This window comes from Dryobates pubescens, chromosome Z, assembly GCF_014839835.1.
Source record: "Dryobates pubescens isolate bDryPub1 chromosome Z, bDryPub1.pri, whole genome shotgun sequence".
Classification (NCBI taxonomy): domain Eukaryota; kingdom Metazoa; phylum Chordata; class Aves; order Piciformes; family Picidae; genus Dryobates; species Dryobates pubescens.
Genome location: NC_071657.1, coordinates 9,849,208 through 9,871,060, shown reverse-complemented (window position 1 = coordinate 9,871,060; position 21,853 = coordinate 9,849,208). Strand labels below are relative to the sequence as shown.

Here is a 21,853-nt window from a genome sequence, read left to right as displayed (position 1 = left end):
CCCCCATCTCTCAGTATTTTGTTTCCTGCTTGCTCTTAAAGTCTTTTTTTTTTTTTTTTTTAGATATTCATTTGTTCCAAAATCACAAATTAATGTGAGCCACCTATTACTTAATAACCAGGATGATCAAAGACTCCACTGATGATTACAAAAATGAAACCAACAGTGCATCCCATTGACTCTACTTCTTAATACAAAGGTCTCAAAAGTATTTCTACATCATAAATCTTTCTAAATTTCCCCCAACAACTGCAAATTTCCTGGTAAGTTTTAAAAGCTCACTAGGTGTCATATGAAGAGATTTCTCAAAGTATTCAAGTCAAAATATTTGTTCCAGGACCAGTAAAAAGTTTCTCCAAATTTTTTTATTTTATTTTTTTTATAAAAATAGAGGCTTTTTTTTTTTTTTTTTAAACCCACATCAAAGAGGCTCTTATCTCTTTGGCAAGGTACTGCTTTATGAAAAGTTCTCCAGTATTCTTACAATAAGCTTTTATAACGTGTTCCCATGCCCCAACTCAAATGATAATGATAAAATAAATACTGCTTATAACTTTATAAATAAAATGTAAACTTCAATACTTTTCTTGAACAACGAAACAGCAATGCATTAGAACGTAAAAGTTAACACACAAGGCAAATGAAGTAACTGAAAACCAACTTAAACCACAAAGCCTCAACATTTCCTCATAGCTTCAAGGCAGCCATGTACAAAGAAAAAACTTCTTCCTTTAGCTGAAACGTTTTAAAAGGTCCACCTTCTTCAAAGAAGGCAATAGAATATGCATCGTGACAGGTAAAAACCCTGTACCTCTTGTCAATATTCAAACACAAAAGATATTTAAGAAGTTTTAATTCAAATATTAGCAATACAAAATCTCACATATTCTTAGGATGCTAAGTAGTCATTTTATCCCCATTTCCACGCTGACACACAACAAAGGCATTTACTAATGCATAAAGCTTCTCATAAATTGCCTTTGTTGTATAGTTTTCACGTATTAATGCACTGAGAAGAACTTGTTAGGCTTTGTGCGTTTTGTTTGTTTTGAAAGAGACCTGCAATACTCTGTCCCCAAGGCGGTATCCATTCAGGCTGGCTATTGCCATAGCTGCCTCATCATAGTTTGTCATAGTCACAAATCCAAAACCTTTGCACTTGTTGGTGTTGAAATCACGGATGACCTTCACATTGGTTACTGCTCCAAACGGTCCAAACATTTGCCAGAGGATACTTTCATCAGCGTCAGGGGCCAAGTTGTACACAAAAATGCACCAGCCAGTTCCTGCATGTCCAGGGATATTAATTCCGGCCAAGCTGGTCATTCCATCAATGGTCATTGGAGGAAACCTACTAAGGAGTGGGGGGAAACAAAACAATCATAAGTTAGCTGACCACAGAAAATCCCAAAGAAATTTAAAAACTAAAAGGAAAATTATACAGAGCTTTTCACAGCATGAACATGTTAAATGGACTAACAGGGTAGAATTTCAAGTAATTTTCCCTAACTGCACAAATACTGTGTACAATACTGCACAAATGTAGGGCAACAGCACGAAGACCATCTGAAATGAAGCAACACCAAAAATAAAACCAAAAGGAAAAGCATGCCTGAAAACCATGCTAGTGGGGATTAGTAAGTCATCTGAAGGCATTTAATGGAACTGCTACATATGCTCTTTCATGCAAAAGGCACCCGAATGAACAATTCCAACAGGTGTCTCAACATGCAAAAGTCCAACTGAAGTCTTACTGAAAAGAGTATGCAAAATACATAATTTGGTTGTTATGAGAAGCCTGATAGTCCTTTTTTACCTCTTTACTCCATAAGCCATGTTGAGCAGATTGTCCAACCTGCAAAACATTTAGCAGACTGCTCAGTCTTCAGACTTTTTCACCCCTTAATCTTAAGGAAGCTTGGCATAGTAATGTCATGTTCCTTGTATTGTACAGATCTTCACAACAGAAGTATCACTACTGAATGAGCTGTGGCACTTTATTACACTGGACAGTTAGTGAATACAGAGTAGGTGTTATTGCACAGTGTCCACAACCCATGAACAGTTCAGAAAGTGCACCACTACCACAAGTTAAGCCTAAGTCAAATACTGTTAGCAGATAGTTATGGTTAGTGACCACCACAGTGAAGGTTTCCACATTACTAACTTGTTGTGGGTGGATTTTCTACCAGAGCTTCTGGCATGTAGCTGACATGAACATGCAGGCAGATGCAGAATTTTGTGGCAGAAACAAGTGTTAGGACACAAACTGCAAAGAGGAGTTTAACTTCTGTACTCTTTTCAGAACGATATTTTTAGAATATATGCACATACTAGCTCTCTCCACGTAGTCCTCTCCTCACCTTCCCCCAAGCTGCTGAACTGCAGAACATAACTGCAGCTCTAAATCCTTGGAACAACTTGGCCATCATCCACAATATGCAGTGGCTACCAAGCCTACTAATCTTATTCCTGAAGTCACTCAAAGTGCTCCTTTAAAATTTTTTTTTCCTAAAGAAGCTGTTGTTCTCTCCTGGCAAGGCTCAGACATGTAAAGAGGAAATCTTGTTAAAGGTTCTCTTCAGGACTCCGCAATATAAAAGCTTAGGTAGAGAAGAGACTTGATTTAGTTTTTAGTTCACAGTTACTCCACGGATCTCTATCGCACTATGATTTCTCTCCAGTAATGAGCTATAGGAATTAAGAACCACTGCTGGTATACAGAACCCAAATGCAAGTACTACAGTAGTCCAACTACACTTGTGCATGAAAAACCCAGAGCAAAAAGTACTTGGTCTTGTTTGCAGCAAAGTAAAGGTCTCTAAATGAAGACCACTATGATCCTGCAAGTGAGAAAGGTTTGCAGGATGCACAAAAGTCACTGAACCCTTAAAAGAGAAAATTTATAATAAAAAAAAGTCTGACAACTATCAGTAGACTTAGTGTGGATGTCAGATGTCATTAACACTTGAGGGCTGAGAAGGTGGTGAAAAGTTCCAGAAACACCACCACCCACATGCCACTAATATAGAACAGTCTGCTGAAGGTTTCATGCAGTAAGGATATCATAACAGTTTACATCTGTTACCTGGACAATATAATATATTCTGGACAATTTATGAGGTTTTAAGTTATATATCCTAGAGAAACTGAGAAAAAATGCATATACAGCTGCTTCAATAAGAAAACCACTCCAGAAGGGCAAGAATGACTCGGTTGCTCTTCACTACTATAATTTATGCTGGCTAGTTTTAGTCCACCACTTTCAGCCATTAATAGAGACAGGGCAACTGCATCACATAATCCTGTCTGAGATGTCAACAGCTAAGATTTCTTGCACATGAAAGATATGAAGCATATGGGGCAATGTGAACTATATAGTCAGCAACAGAGCTCAACTAAGGTCTGAAACAAACCTGAGAGTTCTCAAACAAACAAACAAAAACACAAAACAAAAACCAGAAAAAGATTATTTTCCTTTGCAGTTTTAAAAATAGAGAATTTGGCATGGCTGCCTTTTTTAGGTAAGAAACAGAAGCCTGAAGGCCTTCCCCAAAAAGAATTCTAAAGAAAACAGTCTGACCCTAGTTTACTTTGACCAGTCCAATCAGCCTTGTTCTTCCTTTCACATTTACGAAAGTGAGAAGGATTTTGTTCTCTCTCATTTTCACTACGGGCTTTGTACCTGCTAAGTTTTCTGCCACCACTATACTCTTACGTGGAATAAATCACAGCCTCTTACGGTTGTTTCAGCCATCACTTTACACTTAGGATCTTAGGGGAGAAAAAAAACAACCAACCAAAATTCCTTTCCAGTGAAATTTAGATAGGCACTACCTTTCTTTTTTAAACTGTCAAGCGATATAATATAATCAAAATTGTTAAGGTTCAAAGCCTAATGTTGCACAATAGGGGTAGCCTAATGAAATTACTTAACTCAATGGAATTTTAGGTCCCACTCAAAGAAAGTAACTCTAGAAGTTGAAGAATTTTTACAAGACTCTAACAGCTAGGTTGTGCAACACCTCACTCACACACTTGGGGTCCATCCTGCAATTCTGCCTCTGTACTCTACCCATGAAACATCAGCAAGCCTGCTTTTATTCGATATTCACCACACCTCAACTGGATCCTTCTACTCAGCTTAAGAAATGGCAATAAGGCCCACCAAATTAGTAAAACTAGTTATTCCTTCCCTCAGGGCAGAAAGCCTACTCTAGTGCTGACCTTCACACTTGTAAAACACCCACAACAAAGAAGGCTGAAAGGCTGACAAAAAGAACAATTCAGAAGTTGTGCCAGAAGTGCAGTGCATGAACTCTTCAATATTCAGCCTAAAATTGAGGCTAGCCATTTACAGAGCTTCTGAAGTTTGGCATATTTTTTCTGAAGCATACTGCCAGCTGATTTTATTTCTTGCAAAAACAAACCAGGAACTGTTTATTATTGGTTTTAACACATTCCAGTCACATAGCCCAGGGGCAGAGGGTGGGAAGAAAATCTCAATCACAGAAAAAAAAAAGATCTGAGGTACTGATGAATGTAGACAATGCAATATTTGTTTCACTTTGTTCTCACCATCTGTCCTTTTCAATACACTAAATATCATAGGGACCATTTATCTGCAAAACACACGTGCAGAAAATATTTGAATAATCTTCATCACTGAAGTTTGTAATAAGAGAAGACAAAGTGTAGCATTCAGGATTTAGACAACTGACTAGGAAAAAAAAAGAAAACCAGAACGAAGAATAAATATAGATGATGGGGAAGAGAAAGCCGGCTGTGGCAAGCCATATGGCTAAGAAGCAAATTGAACTGCCTAGGTCAATGTTAACCAAATCAACTTCTACATTTATCAACAATAATGTAGGAAATTGAAAATAACCTTTAGAAAGGGATTTTAATTATTTATTTTTTTTTACTGACAGCATAAAAGTAAAAGCTCTCATCTCAGTTTAACTTATTAAGTATGCTTATTAGATACTGAAATAGTATCAGTGGGATGAAATGCATTTTTGCTTTTATCTGTATTTTAGGAGCATAGCTGAAATTCAACTTTTTCATGTGTTTCCTTCACAGAGGTATCTGACAAGCAGGGAAGGGCAAGAAGGGAGGGAAACAGAGAGGCCCATGGGAACACGTCTTCCAGCATAGTTGCAGAAAAGTATGTAGGTGACTTACCTAAAACGTTGAGCCTGCTGGGCTAAAGGTGTTGGATACCTTCTGTTTGGAGAATGGTACAGCTGGGAAAGGATGGCCTGGTTCGTTTTTTGGCTTGGATTATTAGCAAACTTTACAGTGATGGGCTCTGTGGCACCTGGAGGTTTCTGGCCATTCAAGCCCTTGATAGCTTCTTCCGCTTCAATTCGTTTGTCAAACCGGATAAACCCCACGCCTCTTGATACTCCTGCGCAGGGTGAAGGAAGCATATTCTAATTAATTCAAATACTCTGAAACAGTAGATGTTAACATTTGATTTTCAAAGCCAATTGATATGTTAATGACCAGTGTTCCAAGTTTTCTATGGTGAATATTTCATTTTTATTAAATTAAAGAGACATCAAGACATTGTGTAGAAAACTTGGAAAGTTGAGGGAAAACAGTGAAGATCACAAACATTGTAAGCCAAAGAGCAATTCTGAAACAAAAGTATTTTTAAACTAAGAGACCAAGTTTCAGCATTCCATCACAACTTTGCAGGTGTCATTTTTGAAGGAATTTTTTCTTGGGCCATAAGAGTCTTTCTTGGTATAGAAAATTCAAAGATCACATGATTAGCAGCAAGGGTTTGTGGAGGGTCTTAGGAACACTGCACCTCAAAAATCAGTTCTGTGGCTTAAATATAAACAGAGGTGTCGACACCTGAACCAACTAATACTAAAGCAACTACAACCAGCTCTAGTTGGCTGCATGCTACGTAATATAAATCCACTTAGAGGTCCCTTATATTTTGGTTCATGAATAAACAGACAAGTTAGATTGTCTGTCCTCAAGAAAGACATTAAGGACAAGAAATGCATTCTGTTCACAAACAATGATGATTTAAACCATCAAAGTGACAACAAGCAGGCATAAGCAAGCTTTAGAGAGGCAAATGTCACAGCTTTGACTTTGCACTTTTCATCTGCCAGTTCATGTCACAACCTTATTATTCATATCAATTTGAGTCCCCCTCTTCCAGATTACTAGGGAGGAGGGAAGAAGCTTAAATATGAACAGTTTATGCCAGAGAAGTACTGTGCACATACATAGTGTTTGAGTACTTGGAATTACAGTACATATTTAGAAGTTTAGTTACATTTACTTATTTGGCCCATTTGTCAAATCTCACCATTTCTATACATGAATATACAGGAACACATTGTAAACAACTATTCATTGCACAAAGACTGGAAATAGGACTTGCAAATCTGATGTTTCTACAGGCCCCTATTTAGTCTTTAGTTTTCCTTTCCCTGCCTTCTCTATGCTCTCAACAACTTTCACTATTAAAACACTCCCTAAGTATTGTGTGTCAATAAGATTTGTGTTAACATTATGGAATTGCAAAGGAGTACATATGGGGTCCTCCGACAGTTCAAATCAATGTCAAGACACTGGCATGCACAATCCTCCAGAAGTAAGAGTATTTGAAAAACTGTGACCTCCTGCTTCTGAAAGCTGTCTGTCACCCAAGATGACATATGACTTTGAAAAGGTACAACAGAAAAAAAAAAACAACAACCCAAGCCTGCTTATTATTCAGGGAGTAATTATGAGTAAGTTAATTCCTCCACCTCACACCTCTACTTCTGTTGAAAATCAGTATTTGGAGAGCCCTGTTCCTTTGTGTTTTGCTTTGCACTCTTAATACTTTTGTAATGTAAATGGCATGCCATTTAATTGCTTCTTTTTGGAATAGGCCTAGTGGAAGCAGGTAAGGCATCAAATCACAAAGCTCCTCAAGATCAGCCATTGAGCCAGCAAAAAAACATGCATTACTGTCCAAATCTGAAGAGTAATCATAGAGTGTCATTGACAGCCAGTCACTGGTTAAGACACGCATTGTAACAACAACTAACCTGCAAAAGCTTAATTCTTTAAGGCACTGCTAAGCACAGAACTGATCTGCTCCCAAGGAACTCAAAAGTTCATGTTCTTCAGTGTGCCCAAAGTTAATGAGGCAACCTTGAAAACAGTCTTAAGAGCAATTACCAGTCTGGGCCTTTTGTAATCCTAGCCTCAGAGAACCAGCCGTGCATTTCTGCATAAAAATTTATTTTTATAAAAAGTGTTTAATAGCATTTCATAAGGCACATAGGGACTATTTCTATGCAGCAGCTTGGAAAGGAAGATTACAGCAGCTGTAAATTTATTACAAGCCATGAAACAGGCTTCAAACGTGCACCTTCAGGGTGGAAATGACTCAAGCTGGCTCAGTACACTGCACAATCTATTTTTGTCCATGCATATTTATGAACAATTCCAGCAGAAGATTGCATTTTCTGGCCTACATACACTTTTCATATATTCTAGAGACAAGACTATTATACTCAGAGGTGAAATATTTCTTTAACTGCCAGTCCGAGAGTGAGAGGAAGTGCAAGACTGCCCACTTACCAGTGACTTGGTCAACCAGAATACGAGAAGTGATAATGCGTCCATACTGGGAAAAGAGCTGTTCCAGGTCTTTCTGGGTCATGGATTTTGGAAGTCCACTAACATACAAATTTGCATCTCTGATAGAAGCCGAACTTGGTCGTGCATAGGAAACCTTAGGAAAAAGAAAGTGAAAAGATGCAGAAATCAAGCACTTGACAAGCAGCTGAAATGGGGCAGTGTCATATGAGACACTGCAAGTAGTCAGCAGTCTTTCTGTCTACCATTATAACCATTTCAAAGTTAGTTAAGTGGGGCTTTTTTTGGTGCTGGCTTCTGTGAAAACACTGAAGGAACACAACAGCAACCACACAGAAGCAGCTGACTACATGAATGCCTATAATTTAAGGAGTATTTTCAAATAAAGGAGAAAACCTAAGTACACACTCCAGCAAGCCTTGATGGAGGAAAACCTTTCTCAGCTAGCTTACTATAAGGTGACAAGTTTAAGAGGACACAAGGATGCCTTCCTTTTAATTACCAGTGGGAAAAACCCACAAACATTAAAAAACAAAGACTAAAGACTCCAGGTTTGATATCTAGGTCAAGACCACACAAAGAATCCAAACACAGACGTTTTCCTGTGTTTTTCAAGTGCTGTGCTCATTGTCCATACATTGAGCTTCCTAACAAATGACACACAATTGTTCATGATGTCAAGGAAAAATAGCTACATCATGTTCACAGGCCTAAGACGAGGCAGAACCAGGACTACAACTTGCCAATTTCTGCAACAGAGGTTTTACAATCAAATTCCACAGAACAATGAGCTCCTTGGGTCCTTTTGGACAGAAGCTTTTATTCCTTGTCTCAAAGTGTCTGCCAGAGATATTTTGTTAAGATTATAAAATTAGATTCCTCAACCTCTAGGCACACAGTACACAAAACCAGTCTATTAAAGAGTTCGCTGCTTCCCACTGAAGTCTGTACAACTGGTTTATCCTTACAAAAGGAAAGCTTAGAACAGAACACATCCATACACATGGAACAGGACAAGACAAAATACTTTGAAATTTCAATTGTACAAAAGGTGAAAGTAAAAAGGTGCTCTGTGAGCCATGATGGCTTGCTCTTTTAATGAGGGCCACATAAGAGCTAAAGACTTGTATTCAAAGTCATGTCTGCTGATCTCCCAACACAGGCATCTGGAAGTAACTTCAGCCTTTCCTCTTAACTTAATACTTTTTGTGAGGATGTGCCAATTTAATCATAATGGAAAAGCTGTGTCCAGTTCTACAGATAATGACAGAACTTCCCAGTTTCCATACAGTTTGTTTCAACTCCAGTAAAGTCACACTGAAGAACATTTATTCTTTACTGGAGACTACTTACTCCACTAAAGATTACTTTGTCCTTTTTCCTCTACATGCCCCTCTCATTGTTTTGTACTATTAAATGCTATATGAACAGCAGCTGTACACTATTTGTGACAGAACACTTAATTCTCAAGAGTCTTTCACACGGTAAATGAGAAATTTAAAAGGTCCTTCAATAAAGGCAAATATGTAATTCTCAGTTCTCAAAACTTGCCAGAGTAGATGCCACTCTCATCAGTAACATTAACTTTCAAAGGAAGAGAGACCTTACTATGGTATCATGTTGCTGCTCTTGTTTAACTGTGCCTTTGTTTAGGTATGTGCAATATCCAGAACAACGAGTACCAGTGGAATTACAGAGGAGATGAATAGAAAGCAGAGCCTTCCAAGCAGAAGAGGAATCAGACTTCAGCTACTAGCTGCATGGTAGAGTCTGACACAGCTGGATCAACTGAATGATTTTTGCCAGTTCTGTGCTGAAGTTTTGTAAGACAAGTTGGTAACTTTTCTTGAAATGGTAAATCTGAGCAGCCAAAGCTCAATGTTTTGGTGTTTGAAACTATATTTTTTTTTTTTTCATTCTGTATAGCCTACCCTCATGCTGTACACACCCATATTTGCAAGAGCAGTTTCTAGATCAAGTAATTTTCTTACTTTTCTACAAGCAAAACTATGCACATCCATTCTCAGGTAGATGGTCTGAGAGGTAAGCTGCACCAGAGACAGAAAACCAGGATGACCTTGATGAGACCCGAGACCCAGAGAAATGAGACAGACCGCCTGGGGGGCAAGTCAAGACACAATAAAACCCTAAATTATAAAACCCAAGCTGTTCTGAACTGTTACGTTAATATTTGTTTTCAAAAGAAATCCTTCCACCATCCCAAATTTTAGTCTACATGGTAGGAGGGCACAGCAACAAAGCCTATTTTGCAGCTGAACACAATGAACTTTTAGTAATGTAAAATCTGACATCATTGGAAGCTGAAGAGGACAGGCACTACTTATAGATAAATCAGATGAAGAAAGAAGCATAGCTGCATGTATCACGGGCAACTCAATTTCACATGCCCAGTTTCAATAATTTTTAATTCTTTCTGGAAATGACATACATTGAAAACTATTCTATCCATTCCTGCTTCATATGTCAGACTAATCTTTCTTTCTACACGCATCTGGTCAACTCTTGGAAAGAAGTGAGAATTCCTGGGAGTAACCATCATCTAAGGAAGAAGAAAGTTACATCTTTGTATTTAACAATGCAACTGCTGGTTAAACATTTCACTTCTGTGACACTCAAAAGAACCCAAACAACACAAAAACCCCACACCACCTCATGGTTTGCTGAAGATTAAGAAAAGCATTGAAAGCATTGTGGACTTTGTTAGCTCTGAACCTATAAATACCTGTTATTGTGTTCTAAGCACGCATGCTTGTAAGCTCTCAGAACAGAGACTGCAGAATGTAAGATTTACAAAAACTCCTTTCAAACAGGATAAAAGAGGTCTGTATGAAAAGAAGAAACTGAAATCCTATCAAAATCCCTGAGCTATATTTGATGGTGCTATTGCTTTCCTTGTCTCTAAACAATCTAGACTTTGGTCTAGTAATCCTATATACGTTGATAAATAGATCCATTTTCAAAGCAATCTAATGCAGCAATAGGACTTTACATCAAGCTGCTCACTGCTAACTGTCATGGTCATTCTGACTCAACAAATTAGACAGGATAAAATCGAATAAGTACAATGCAAGCAGAAATAAGAGAGCTGTGCTCTTCATGAAGAGATAAAGACAAAAAAAAAAAATCAAAGAAAAATCTGAGTCAATTAAGTGACCTAATAAAGCAATGATTAATATCTGTAACTTCTTTCCCTCCTGGCCAGTGATGCTACGATAGACTAGAGAAATACCTACATCACAAGGTCTGCCCCATCTGTGGCTTGAGTTCAGTGGCACTGAGAAGGAAATTGAAATTTTCCCTTCCAACCAAAACATTGCCTTGATGGACCTCCCTGGTGATTAGCACAGCCCAGCAGTGGTAACCACACACATGGGTAGCTGTTCTTACAAAGCAAGCTGCTAGAAGGGCTTTATAGGTCTGAAGACCACGTTGATATCCTTGCTCACTATCTCCAGTAACTGACAGATAGCCTGCAAGCCATAAGGGCATACTAGAAAGCAGGAAATGAAACAAAGGTGTCTGAGGGTCTGCTAGGCTGAAAAAGGAATTGCACTCCAACACAAAATTAGTGTGTACAGAATAAGAAAGTAGTAATATATAAACGGTACCCAATCATGCATGGATGAGATTAGGAAAGCTAAAGCCCACCTGAATTTGAGTCTGGAGAGAGATTCAAAGGGCAGCAAAAAAGATGAGCATAAATGTATTGTCTGCAAAATGAAGACTGGGGAAAAGGAGAACCAGCTTATGGCCACAGCAGGGAAACTGCTGACCAGGGACACAAAAAAGAATGGGATACTTAGTATTTCACAAGTCTCAGTCTTTATCAGTAAAACAGACTTTGGGGATCTCAGAAACAGTTTGGCCAAAAAGAGCAGGGAAGATATCCTGCCCCTACACTCAGCACTGGTTAGGCGACACCTCGAATACTGTGTCCAGTTCTGGGCTCCTCAATTTAAGAAGGACATTGAGACACTTGAACATGTCCAGAGAAGGGCAATGAGGCTGGGGAGAGGCCTTGAGCACAAGCCCTATGATGAGAGGCTGAGGGAGCTGGGGCTGTTTAGCCTAGAGATGAGGAGGCTCAAGGGAGACTTTACTGTTCTCTACAACTATCCAAAAGGAGGTTGTAGACAGGTGGGGGTTGGTCTCTTCTCCCAGGCAACCACCAATAGAACATGACGACACAGTCTCAAGCTGCACCTAGGGTAGTTTAGGCTGGAGGTGAGGAGAAAGAGTTCTTCACAGAAAGAGTAATTGGCCATCGGAATGGGCTGCCCAGGGAGGTGGTGGAGTCACCATCCCTGAAGGTGCTCAAAAAAATATTGGATGTGGCACTTGGAGCCATGGTTTAATCGTCAGGAGGTGACAGGTATTAGGCAATAGGTTGGACTTGATCTCTGAGGTCTTTTCCAGCCTGGTTGATACTGTGATTTAGAACAGAGTTTGACATAACAGTCAAGGCCTATTTTAAATGCAATTCACAGAAAATAAATGAAACCAGTAATAAGGAGAAGAGTAAAAGGAGTAACATGCATCAAGTTAAAATCTGTACTTTGTTACCAATATCCAAACACTATCTCTAGCCATCTTGCCAAGCACCATTAGTTCTGGCCAAGCAAGAAACTGGAAAGAATTAGAACTTCAGAAACGAAATATAATTGAAGCTTGACACTTCTTGGCAAAACCTTACTAGCAATCTACGATTATTACAAGTCATCATCACTAGAGAAAAATCAAGGACAACAAAGTGTTACAAATCCGGAAATTAATTGCCACAGAAAAGAAACTTGGGATACACAGCTTCTATTCATTACTGATGTTGAAGTCCAGATATTTGTGATTTAAATCAGAGACTTCCCAAATTCACCTCCCTACCTGTACCCTGTCAATTTGCTCATTCCGTAAGTACTTGCTGATACTTCTAGATTCAGTTTCTTCTCACAATATACATATGCATTGAATTAAAAGCTGTGCTAAAATATTTTTCCTGCAGGTACTTCAACAGGTGAATGTTTAATAGAGAAACATTAAGGTTATGCAATGTCAAAACCACTGAACACAATACAAGTCAAGAAGCAGCCAGAAAGCCTACAGTTTTGAATATTTAATGATGACACACACTGTACAACACTGAACACAGCTACTCTGGAGACACCAATTTAAAAAACAGTTTTACTGGAATTTTCCACTGCAGTTAGGAAGAAAGACACTTGTTTCTAGAAATGCAAACACTACACCACCAAATCCAAGTATTTCCACTGCTTTAATATTTAATTTCTTAACATCAAGATGAACTGATTTACAATTTAAGTAAAAACTGTGAAAGTTAGCAGGTTAAACAAAGAAGCTGAAAAAAAATGAGACAGTCCCTACAAATGAATGTTTCAGTTTCTTACTGTCTGCTAATAGCTTTAGATACCTCAGCAGCATTTCCATTCTCCTTTATTGTATAGTTTGTTAGTACTATAGATGAGAAAAGTGTTTATATTACATACAAGAACTTCAGGAAAATGTGATTTTAAATTCTAAACCTGCCTACTGAAGATATTCTTGCAAGTAGTTACATATGAAATCCTTAAATGGTAAAACCATTGTTTTCAAGGAATGCTTAGATTCAGTAACTTTCAGTGTAAACTTTCAGCTAAGAACACTACTTGCCTTATGGATAGAGTACTTGGTTCTGTTAAAATGCATGTTTCAGTGGAAAAAAAAAAAAAATCCAGCAAAAAGACTTCACATTACTTACTACCCAGATAAAAACGGGTTAAGCCATGCCACAAGAAAAGACATTAGGAATATGTAAGTCCCCTTGGCAAGCACAACAAAAACAAGGACATATTTCTTTGGTTTTGTTATAGCAATGCTCTCAGAGACCACTGTGCCTGGCAAGTATTTTTAACTGCAAGTTAAAATTAGTACACAAGACGCCACAATTGGAGAATTCTTCCTCTTAATTTCATTTCTAGTAATAAGATGCTGCAGCACACTGCAGAGACCAGGTCTCAGCTGTCACTAGCCAGCGATCAGTTGTCTGAAACTGGAGAGTACATTGCTGTATATTCATGTCTACTATGTCTCCCCTCAAATTAAAAATAGTTCCATTCAAAACAAAGCTTGCAGACCACTTTTCCCAGTACACACAACACTGCCTTGTTAAACATGTACATGCTGTGCTGAGTTTAAGTTCACTGTGCAAGCTTGTAGAAGCATTTGTTTCTGGGAGCAAAGCAAATGGCAAACACAGTAAGACTTCCCTCTGTAACAATAAATTTAGACTCAGCACTGTAGAACATCAAAAACATGCTATTCGACACAGCTTCGTCTGTGTGTAGATTAAGTTAACCACATCCCATGTAGTCTTTGCTTTTACAGCCTGCCCTACAATAGGTAACATATTCAAAATACGGACATGGAAATAACAGCCTTTTAGTACTGCCATGAGAAGAGGTTTTTGCCATTTTAGTCTGTATCTCCTGAAGAGTGCCAGCTTTGACAGCCATAACCAGTACCAGAGTTGCAGGCCAGAGATCAGCCACAGAAATCTATGTCTGTTCTGAACACACACAACTGATGGCATGAATGGAGCAACCTGACAGTTCATTCCTTGACAAAACAATTAGAACCAGATTTGGCCATGAAGTAGTAACCAGTGGGGGATCATGAGCTACTTTTCACAGACAAATAGCTCAGATACACTGCTCTGATATTGGAGCTTTCTCTTCAACAACTGCACATAGAAGACACCCATGAGGTCAGTAATTCTCATGTTATTGCAGCACAATTTTGACAGCTGCTACATGTATACTTGACAAATACCCTACAACCCAGGGACACATGAAGAACTACACTTAACCAATCATTAAAATAGCCAAATCACATAATGCTCAAAGCAATGGGCATAGTAATTCACAGGAGCGTGACTAGTCAGTATGAGTACTGGTGTTTTATAAAGCTCTTCCCTTGAACTACAATAATTTTATCTAGATAAAAAACTTGCCAAAGAGCCACAGACTAAATATGCCATACTACACTAAGACTCTAATCCAATCTCCAAATTGTTTTGGAGAAAATAACACAGGGATGTGGTTTTTTGAACTGAGGAATGACCTCTCTGCAGGTAACTTCCACTGAGATAAGCAGTCTCCTTTACAGATGTAGTTTCTTGCAGCTTTTGAGCAATAACTGCTCACAGGAAAGTCTTCCACTGTTACATATTTATCAGCTTCATACTTGAGTGTGTTAGTGCAGAGTTTGGACACTAAATAAGGACTCCAGCATCTGAAGCTTCCACCAGTTTCAAGATTAGAATAGATTAGTTGAGGCAGAGAAGCATCACTGATAGAACAATGACTACCAGAGAATTTTATTATTTTTAACTTCCATTCCTCCTTGACTGTACTTCTGTATCTGATCAGCAACTACAGCAGCCATTTGTGCTGCTCACCTGCAGCACAGCCCATGCCCACCCCAGTTTCCAGCAGACAGTGGGTCAATAGCCCTAGGTCCACCACAAAGCTTGGAAACTGAGCCAGCTGCTCATTATTCAGATCAACATTAAACTCCTTCCTCCAAACTTTGCATTCATGATTCTGATCTGATGAACACACCTCCTTCACTCATGACCAACCAGTAAGAAAATCAAATTCCAGACACCTCCAGGAAAAAAAAGAAGAAAAAACCCAAAACATACCATCTCAGAGTAATATCCAGCCTTCCAACAGGAATACAAACAGAAGCAATCTCAAAATAGCAGACCCAAATTCCCCTGGTTTTGGAGGTGAAATGAACCTTTTCACAAGTTTTCCCCTCTTCCAAGAGAAACAAGTATGCTTCAACTTCTCCATGTTGTGCCTAGGGAGCTGCTGCTGCTGACAGAGGGTGGCCAAGTACATCCCTTGAGTCTCCTCTTGCATTATTCATTCTACAGACATACCTTATAGAAATCCACAAAAACATCTATTGCTACTTACTGTTACTGTTTCAGTAGAGTATCTTGCAACCTTTCAGGAAAAATTGTTACTAAATGGATGAAAGTCACATTTTAATTGGCATTTAAAAAAAAAACCTTGAAAGTCAGTAGCTTAATAGACATTAATTTGTCTCAAGATTTCTGTAATTTTGAAAAATAAGTGCAGACATATTCTGAAATTGAAAAATTCTCATGGAGAAAACAAATATCTGGATTTAAAAATCTGACTCAGAAATCTCTTATGACTGGTATTAGCAGTATATGCAACCCATGCAGCAAGCCATACCACACTTAAAGGGCTTTATACAGCATGCGAAGTGAAAGATACAGCTCCATCTCAGCAGTAACAAGTAATTTTTTCTTGGTTTTGTCTTTTTTTGCTTGCTTACATCTTGGCTTTTGAGCAATGTTTGCAGTCTTCCTTCAGCCCCATGCAATACTATTGGCCTCTTCTAATGTCTTCATTTGTGTCATAAATCACCTGTGCAGGCCCAGAAAGGATCTTAATGACCTAACGAGGGCTTTGGCTGCAAAATCTGCTCATCAGTCTTGAGGTGATCTGCTTTAGTCTAAGGATGCTCTGTGCCAGGGAAAGCTGGGGCAGACTCCTACAAATAAATCTATCATCAGCTGCACCCCCTACTTGGGGTCCAAACAGAAAAACTGTATAGCTGCTGAAAGTAAGATTAGCACATTTTGTAGTTCTGTGACACACTGTGTTAGGTATTTTCCTCAGAGTGATTAGACATTCATGAACAACCACATGACTACAACAGGGTTTACAAAAAGTGACAGCAATATGCATTCAGAAGTGAATCCTCCTCTCAGTGCTATTCAGCAACATGAAAAACAAGCAGCCAACTTAGGCCAGTCAAGCAACATCTGAAATGCGAGAGGATTTGAATTTCAGTGAAGCACAAATTTGCCAGGGGGTGAAAAGGCATGTATGGGGTGGGGAGGGGGTTTAAAATGGAAATGCTGTCAAACCTTTAATTGTAACATAGCTGAAAGATCATATAATTACCATTTACATAACTCCTGAAGAAATTTAAGGTGGGGGGAAAGCCTCACACCTTGACCTTCATTCCAAGACAAAGTGTTCTTCTGCTTCAGATCTGCCAGTGCACTCCAATTTTACCTTGAGAATATAGTCCAGAGCTACTTAATTACTCTGTCAAGACCACTAAATGGCCTGGCACCATGCCCCCTCTCTCAATCTTTGCTGATTGATAGCATCAGTAAAACTCACTAACTTTAATTAAACCTCTGCAAATAGGATCCCCTTTTGCTACTCACTAGATCAATGTTCTTTAGTGATGGAAGGTAAGGAGGGTTTCTCTCACCTTCACAGCTCACTTGGTTCTGGTCTTTTAATAGACTTCCCCCCCCCCCCCCCCCCCTTCACACAACTCATTTTACTGCTCCCCAAGGACATTAGTCAATGAAAAAATTACTATGAAAAATGCCACCACCAAAATTTACCTCTGCAACGGTGAAGACAGGAACAATCTTTTGCCTGTTAGAAATCAAACTAGCATGTTTCTTTTTTCATAATTTTGTTACTTTCCATTAACCACAAAGTATTTTTAAGACCACTGTCGTGCGTACAAGTTTGTAAGTGTGAAGCTCTTGAGCACTTAATTCAGAGGGCACCTAGTTTAAAATTTAATTGTATTGTAAATCTAAGCAACGGTTCAAAGCACGAAGTGAAAACTGCATTCTGTAATGCCAAGTTTAGGAGGCTCTGCCTCAAAAGGACACCAGTAAAGTTGTGGAACAGCCCCCAGGTCTTCCCTTGGTGTACTGCACTCTGTAACACTGATAGTTCAGTAGTGACTCGTCTGAAGTCATAACTAGCTCTTATTACACAGCTTTCTACAGCAGGGCAGTTAACCAGGTGGTGATGGCAAAGTAGGACATCTGCGCTCGTAGCCAAAGAATTTATCACTTAATTCCAACACAAAATTAGTAAAACATTAAGCTTGATTTTTACTTTCTTTTTTTTTTTTTTTTTTTTTTTAATATATGCAAAACTGGAAGAGTGGGAAGAAAACCTACAGATTTAATACTGTAGATAAAATATTTTGAAATGTCTATTCCCTTGACAGGTGATAATTACTCATGTAAACACCCTAATAGTCCAAGGAACTGAAGGGGAAGAATTTTACTAAATGGGATTTTTAAGAAGCACTTGGTGAGGTGAAATAGAGATAAATAATCAATGTTGTATCAAAAAAAGTACAATTCCTAGGCCTCTAGCCTGGACATTCTTTTCTTTACCCTTTCCAATGCATATTTGCCTACATGTTTATAAAGGTATTATCAGCATTAATGGGTAAGATGACAAACTTCAGTCCCTTTAGCACTGGAGAGATGGTATGACATGTCAAATGGGAAGCTCCTCAGCCCTAGGTCACCTAGTGAGGGCACTGCTGCCATCTGCAGTGTCCCCTTGGCAGCTACAATGCACAGAATATCATGCCCATCATTCCAACAGTCTAGCATGCATAACAAAAAAAAAATAAAAATCAAATGGATTTGTGTATTTATCTGCTATCCCTAGTACTCTAGGTTAAAACCTGCCTCCTACTCAAGCATCTTGCACACTACATTGTTGTCAAATTATTCCTATTCAGATATGTTTCAAATTCATCTGTGTGTTTAAGTTTTCCCAGGAGCACATGAAGGAGAAGCCACTGAGAATTTCCTCCCTCCCAAGCAGAAGCCAAACCAACAAAAACTTGCACAGAGTTTTCTTATCGTTGTGCAAATCAGAGACTCTCTTAATGCAGTTTGCTCCTGAGTTTTCCACTTTTGGGGAGAACAGATCTTTCCAGGACAACTCAAATGAAAGTTGTCACGGACAAGCAAGTAGGTAAGCAGAAGGAAAGAATTCACATGTTCACTAGCATCATTTTAAAAGGAGAGACTCGAAGTGCTTCCCAGCAGCAGCATCCTCCAGAAGAGGAACCATAGAAAACAGTTTGCCTTCTCTAATATACAATGTTTTCACACTGAAGCTGCATAATTAAATGAAGCCCAAACCTCACAGTCTACCTGCAATTCAAATCAGCCTACTTAAATTGCAAATAAACTATAATTTATGCTGAGAGAACATCATGTACAGTATATTGCTTAGCAGAGTGCAGTTCAGGTATCTAACATCTAGATGTCCTTTAAATGTCAAGGAATACCTATCCCCCAGTTTCAATACTCAGGTCAAGTTCTTCAGAGACCAGCACAACTGGCAGCAAGTTACACAAGACTAAGACTGCTATGACCTTTGGAGGCATGCATCTGATGTTTGATTAAGAGGCTTTGTAAAATATTCCAGAAAGCATTCTACAGGATGTTGTTCTTTTAAGAGTTATGATGTACTAGGTTTTAATATTGCTACTCATGAAAAAAACCACTCAGGGCAGCATTTTGCAAATGCACCTTTTCAAAATATTTTGTTTCAAGAAAACAGTTATGTGGCATCCTCCTCTGCACCTCTCTTGTGAGACCCCCACCTGGAGTACTGTGTCCAGTTCTGAAGCCCCTAAGGAAAGAGATGGACGTGCCAGAACATGTCCAGAGAAGGGCCATGAGGCTGATCAGAGGGGAATGAAGCTTCTCTCCCATGAGGACAGGCTAAGAGAGTTGGGGTTGGCTCAGTCTGGAGAAGAGAAGGCTCTAGGAAGACCTTATCGGAGCCTTCCAGTATCTGAAGGGGGCCTACAAGAAAGCTGCTGAGGGATTTTTTAGGGTGTCAGGCAGTGATAGGACTAGGGGGAATGGATCCAAGCTACAGAAGGTGAGATTTAGATTAGATGTCAGGAAGTTCTTCACCATAAGGGTGGTGAGACACTGGAACAGGCTGCCCAGGGAGGTGGTAGAAGCCCCATCCCTGAATGTTTTTAAGGCCAGGCTGGATGTGGTCCCAAGCAACCTGATCTAGTGGAAAGTGTCCCTGCCTATGGCAATTCTGTGATTCTGTGTCCTTCTGTGATCCCCTCTTAAGGAGGGGAGAACTACATCCAACAACACAGGCTAGTACAGAAGCAGTGGATCAGAGATATGCATCATGGCCCCAGTCTAGAATGTTAAACATCAAGATGAAAACAGTTTCCTATGAAACACACTCAAATTTAGCCACAACGTGAGGGTCCATGACTTAACCACTGAAATTTCTTCCAGTTTTGTAGTCTACAGACTAACAGAAAAACACTTTCAACCTTGTGAACTACTTAAACATTTCTATGGTAGTCCCAAAAATGTAGAGAACAAGCATGTATTTTTCTCCTTTGGAAGTCAAAATATCCACTATCACTATCTTATTCCACCATTTTTCATAAGAAGGCCTATATAAAAATCCCAATGATATCCCCTTTTTAAAACTGAAAGTAAATCTAAGGGCTGTATTCTGAGTTGGCTAAACAGTTAATTGAATTATCAACCCTGGACAAACAGGAACACTGACATTTGTAAGATGCAAGTAGTTTGTTCAAAGGTCTTGGTACTGAGGTCTCATAGGTGACTCTCTCCATCCCAGACATCACCCCCAGAAATAAAGGCCTCAGACATCAACTTCATTTCTTGCCTCCAGGCTGATTTGAGGAATATGTAAGTTGAAGTGCTTCACAGAAGGCTGAACATTTCTACGGGTTTGCAGATAAAGGTCAAACACTTTTGAGAAGCTTCCTTCCCTTCAAGTCACTACTACATAGACATCTTAGTACTGTTAACAGGAGAAGCCACTGTCCAATGCACAAATGCCTTAGGGATCCCCCTAGCCTCTGACCCCTGTGCAGTGTTTAAACATCACCTTGTGAGAATGCAGTCATGAAGACTTGGCCTGAAACCCATTTTGTGTCCAAGAATGAAGAAAATGGAGTAAAGTCATGCACAACAAAAAGTGCTGCTGAAGTTAAAGAGGGCTAGTTAGCATTTTACCTGGAACATGAACAAGCAACATTTACAGGTATCTTTCCTAACTAAACAGATTTTATTTTTCACCTACAGCTGTATTTTGACATCCTGAGAAAGTAAGGAAGGAAAAGCACCAATGCTATCACCCACATTTGTCTACACTATTTTTGTTGTTTTCCCTAGACTTTTTTTTAGTCAATTTTTGTTTTCAGAAATATAGTGGCTGTTTGCATTAATCACTTAGCAAGGTGAAAGTGGATTAAGAATTCAAATACTGGCCATATGAAGTACTACACTAGAAACTCCCTCAAAGGTTTGATTCTCTATAACATCTTTTTGACCTGGCTATATAGTCACTAGGAATTCTAATACAATGGACACATGCATTTTTCTATTTGTCCAATCCCAGACATTAAATGCAATGATACAGTGTACCAGCAGTACTACTGTAATGCAAACCCATTCCTTTTCTCCCCACCATCCATGAAACATCATCAAAACTCCTGATGCACAAAATTACATTACTCTGTTGTCCCTTAAAGCAGAAAATGAAAGAGATTGCCTCTGGATAAGAAGTCTGCCAGAAGCACAGGGAACCTTCTACAACAAAGCACCCATCCATGTCATGTTATTGCGAGCCGTGTTTCACCATGTCTTAGACAGCAGTATTTAATTTTCAAATAATGTAAGCCACTTTATTAAATCTGAAGAGTCCAGAACTGGTAAGACATTCTAACAATAATTACTGCCCTCCTATTTATTGTCTCAAGCCATCATTAAGTGACTCTGCATTGCTTTTTAAGTTCAAACCCTTTTAGAGGTGAGCTCCAGAAGCTCATACATGATCCTAGAGGGCAGTCACTACCGAAATGATTAACTAGCAAATCCTGCTGTTTAATGAGAGAGAATGAGCTGGAACATGGATTGCCTTCAGGCAGCAATACATGTGAAACATGCTCAGAAGTCCATAAGTCACAAAAAAATACCCCATAGTTATTTTCAGCATTTCATTTTAAGGATTTGCAAGAGAAACAAGACCAAAAAAAGGAGTATTAATAAACAAGGTATGCATATTCTTTGAGAAAGAGGAAATACATAGTGTTCAGACTATGTGCAATATTGCATTTCTGCAACTAATGCATACAACACTTCCTCATTTGAAATAATTCAAGCTCTCATCTAAAATGTTAAAGTGGATAAAAATTTTGAAGTTTTCTATACTTAATCATAACTCAACTTAAACAAAGAACTAATCATTCTGCCACACCGTGAATCCTGTTGACTTTATCAGAATCCTTAAGTTACACTTGAAAAACAAACCATATATCT

General features: G+C 38.9%; 1 protein-coding gene across 1 annotated transcript in view; it reads right to left on the bottom strand.

The window, feature by feature from the left end:
- Positions 1–648: 648 nt before the first annotated feature.
- The window catches only part of ELAVL2 (ELAV like RNA binding protein 2), a 92,480-nt gene continuing 71,275 nt past the window's right edge, over positions 649–21,853 (bottom strand). Inside the window, exons 5-8 of the mRNA XM_054178137.1 lie at positions 7,603–7,756; positions 5,185–5,410; positions 1,817–1,855; positions 649–1,354 (exon numbers count right to left, since the gene is read on the bottom strand). Coding sequence (XP_054034112.1) covers positions 1,024–1,354; positions 1,817–1,855; positions 5,185–5,410; positions 7,603–7,756 — 750 coding nt within the window. The 3' untranslated portion in view covers positions 649–1,023. The remainder of the gene's footprint in view (positions 1,355–1,816; positions 1,856–5,184; positions 5,411–7,602; positions 7,757–21,853) is intronic.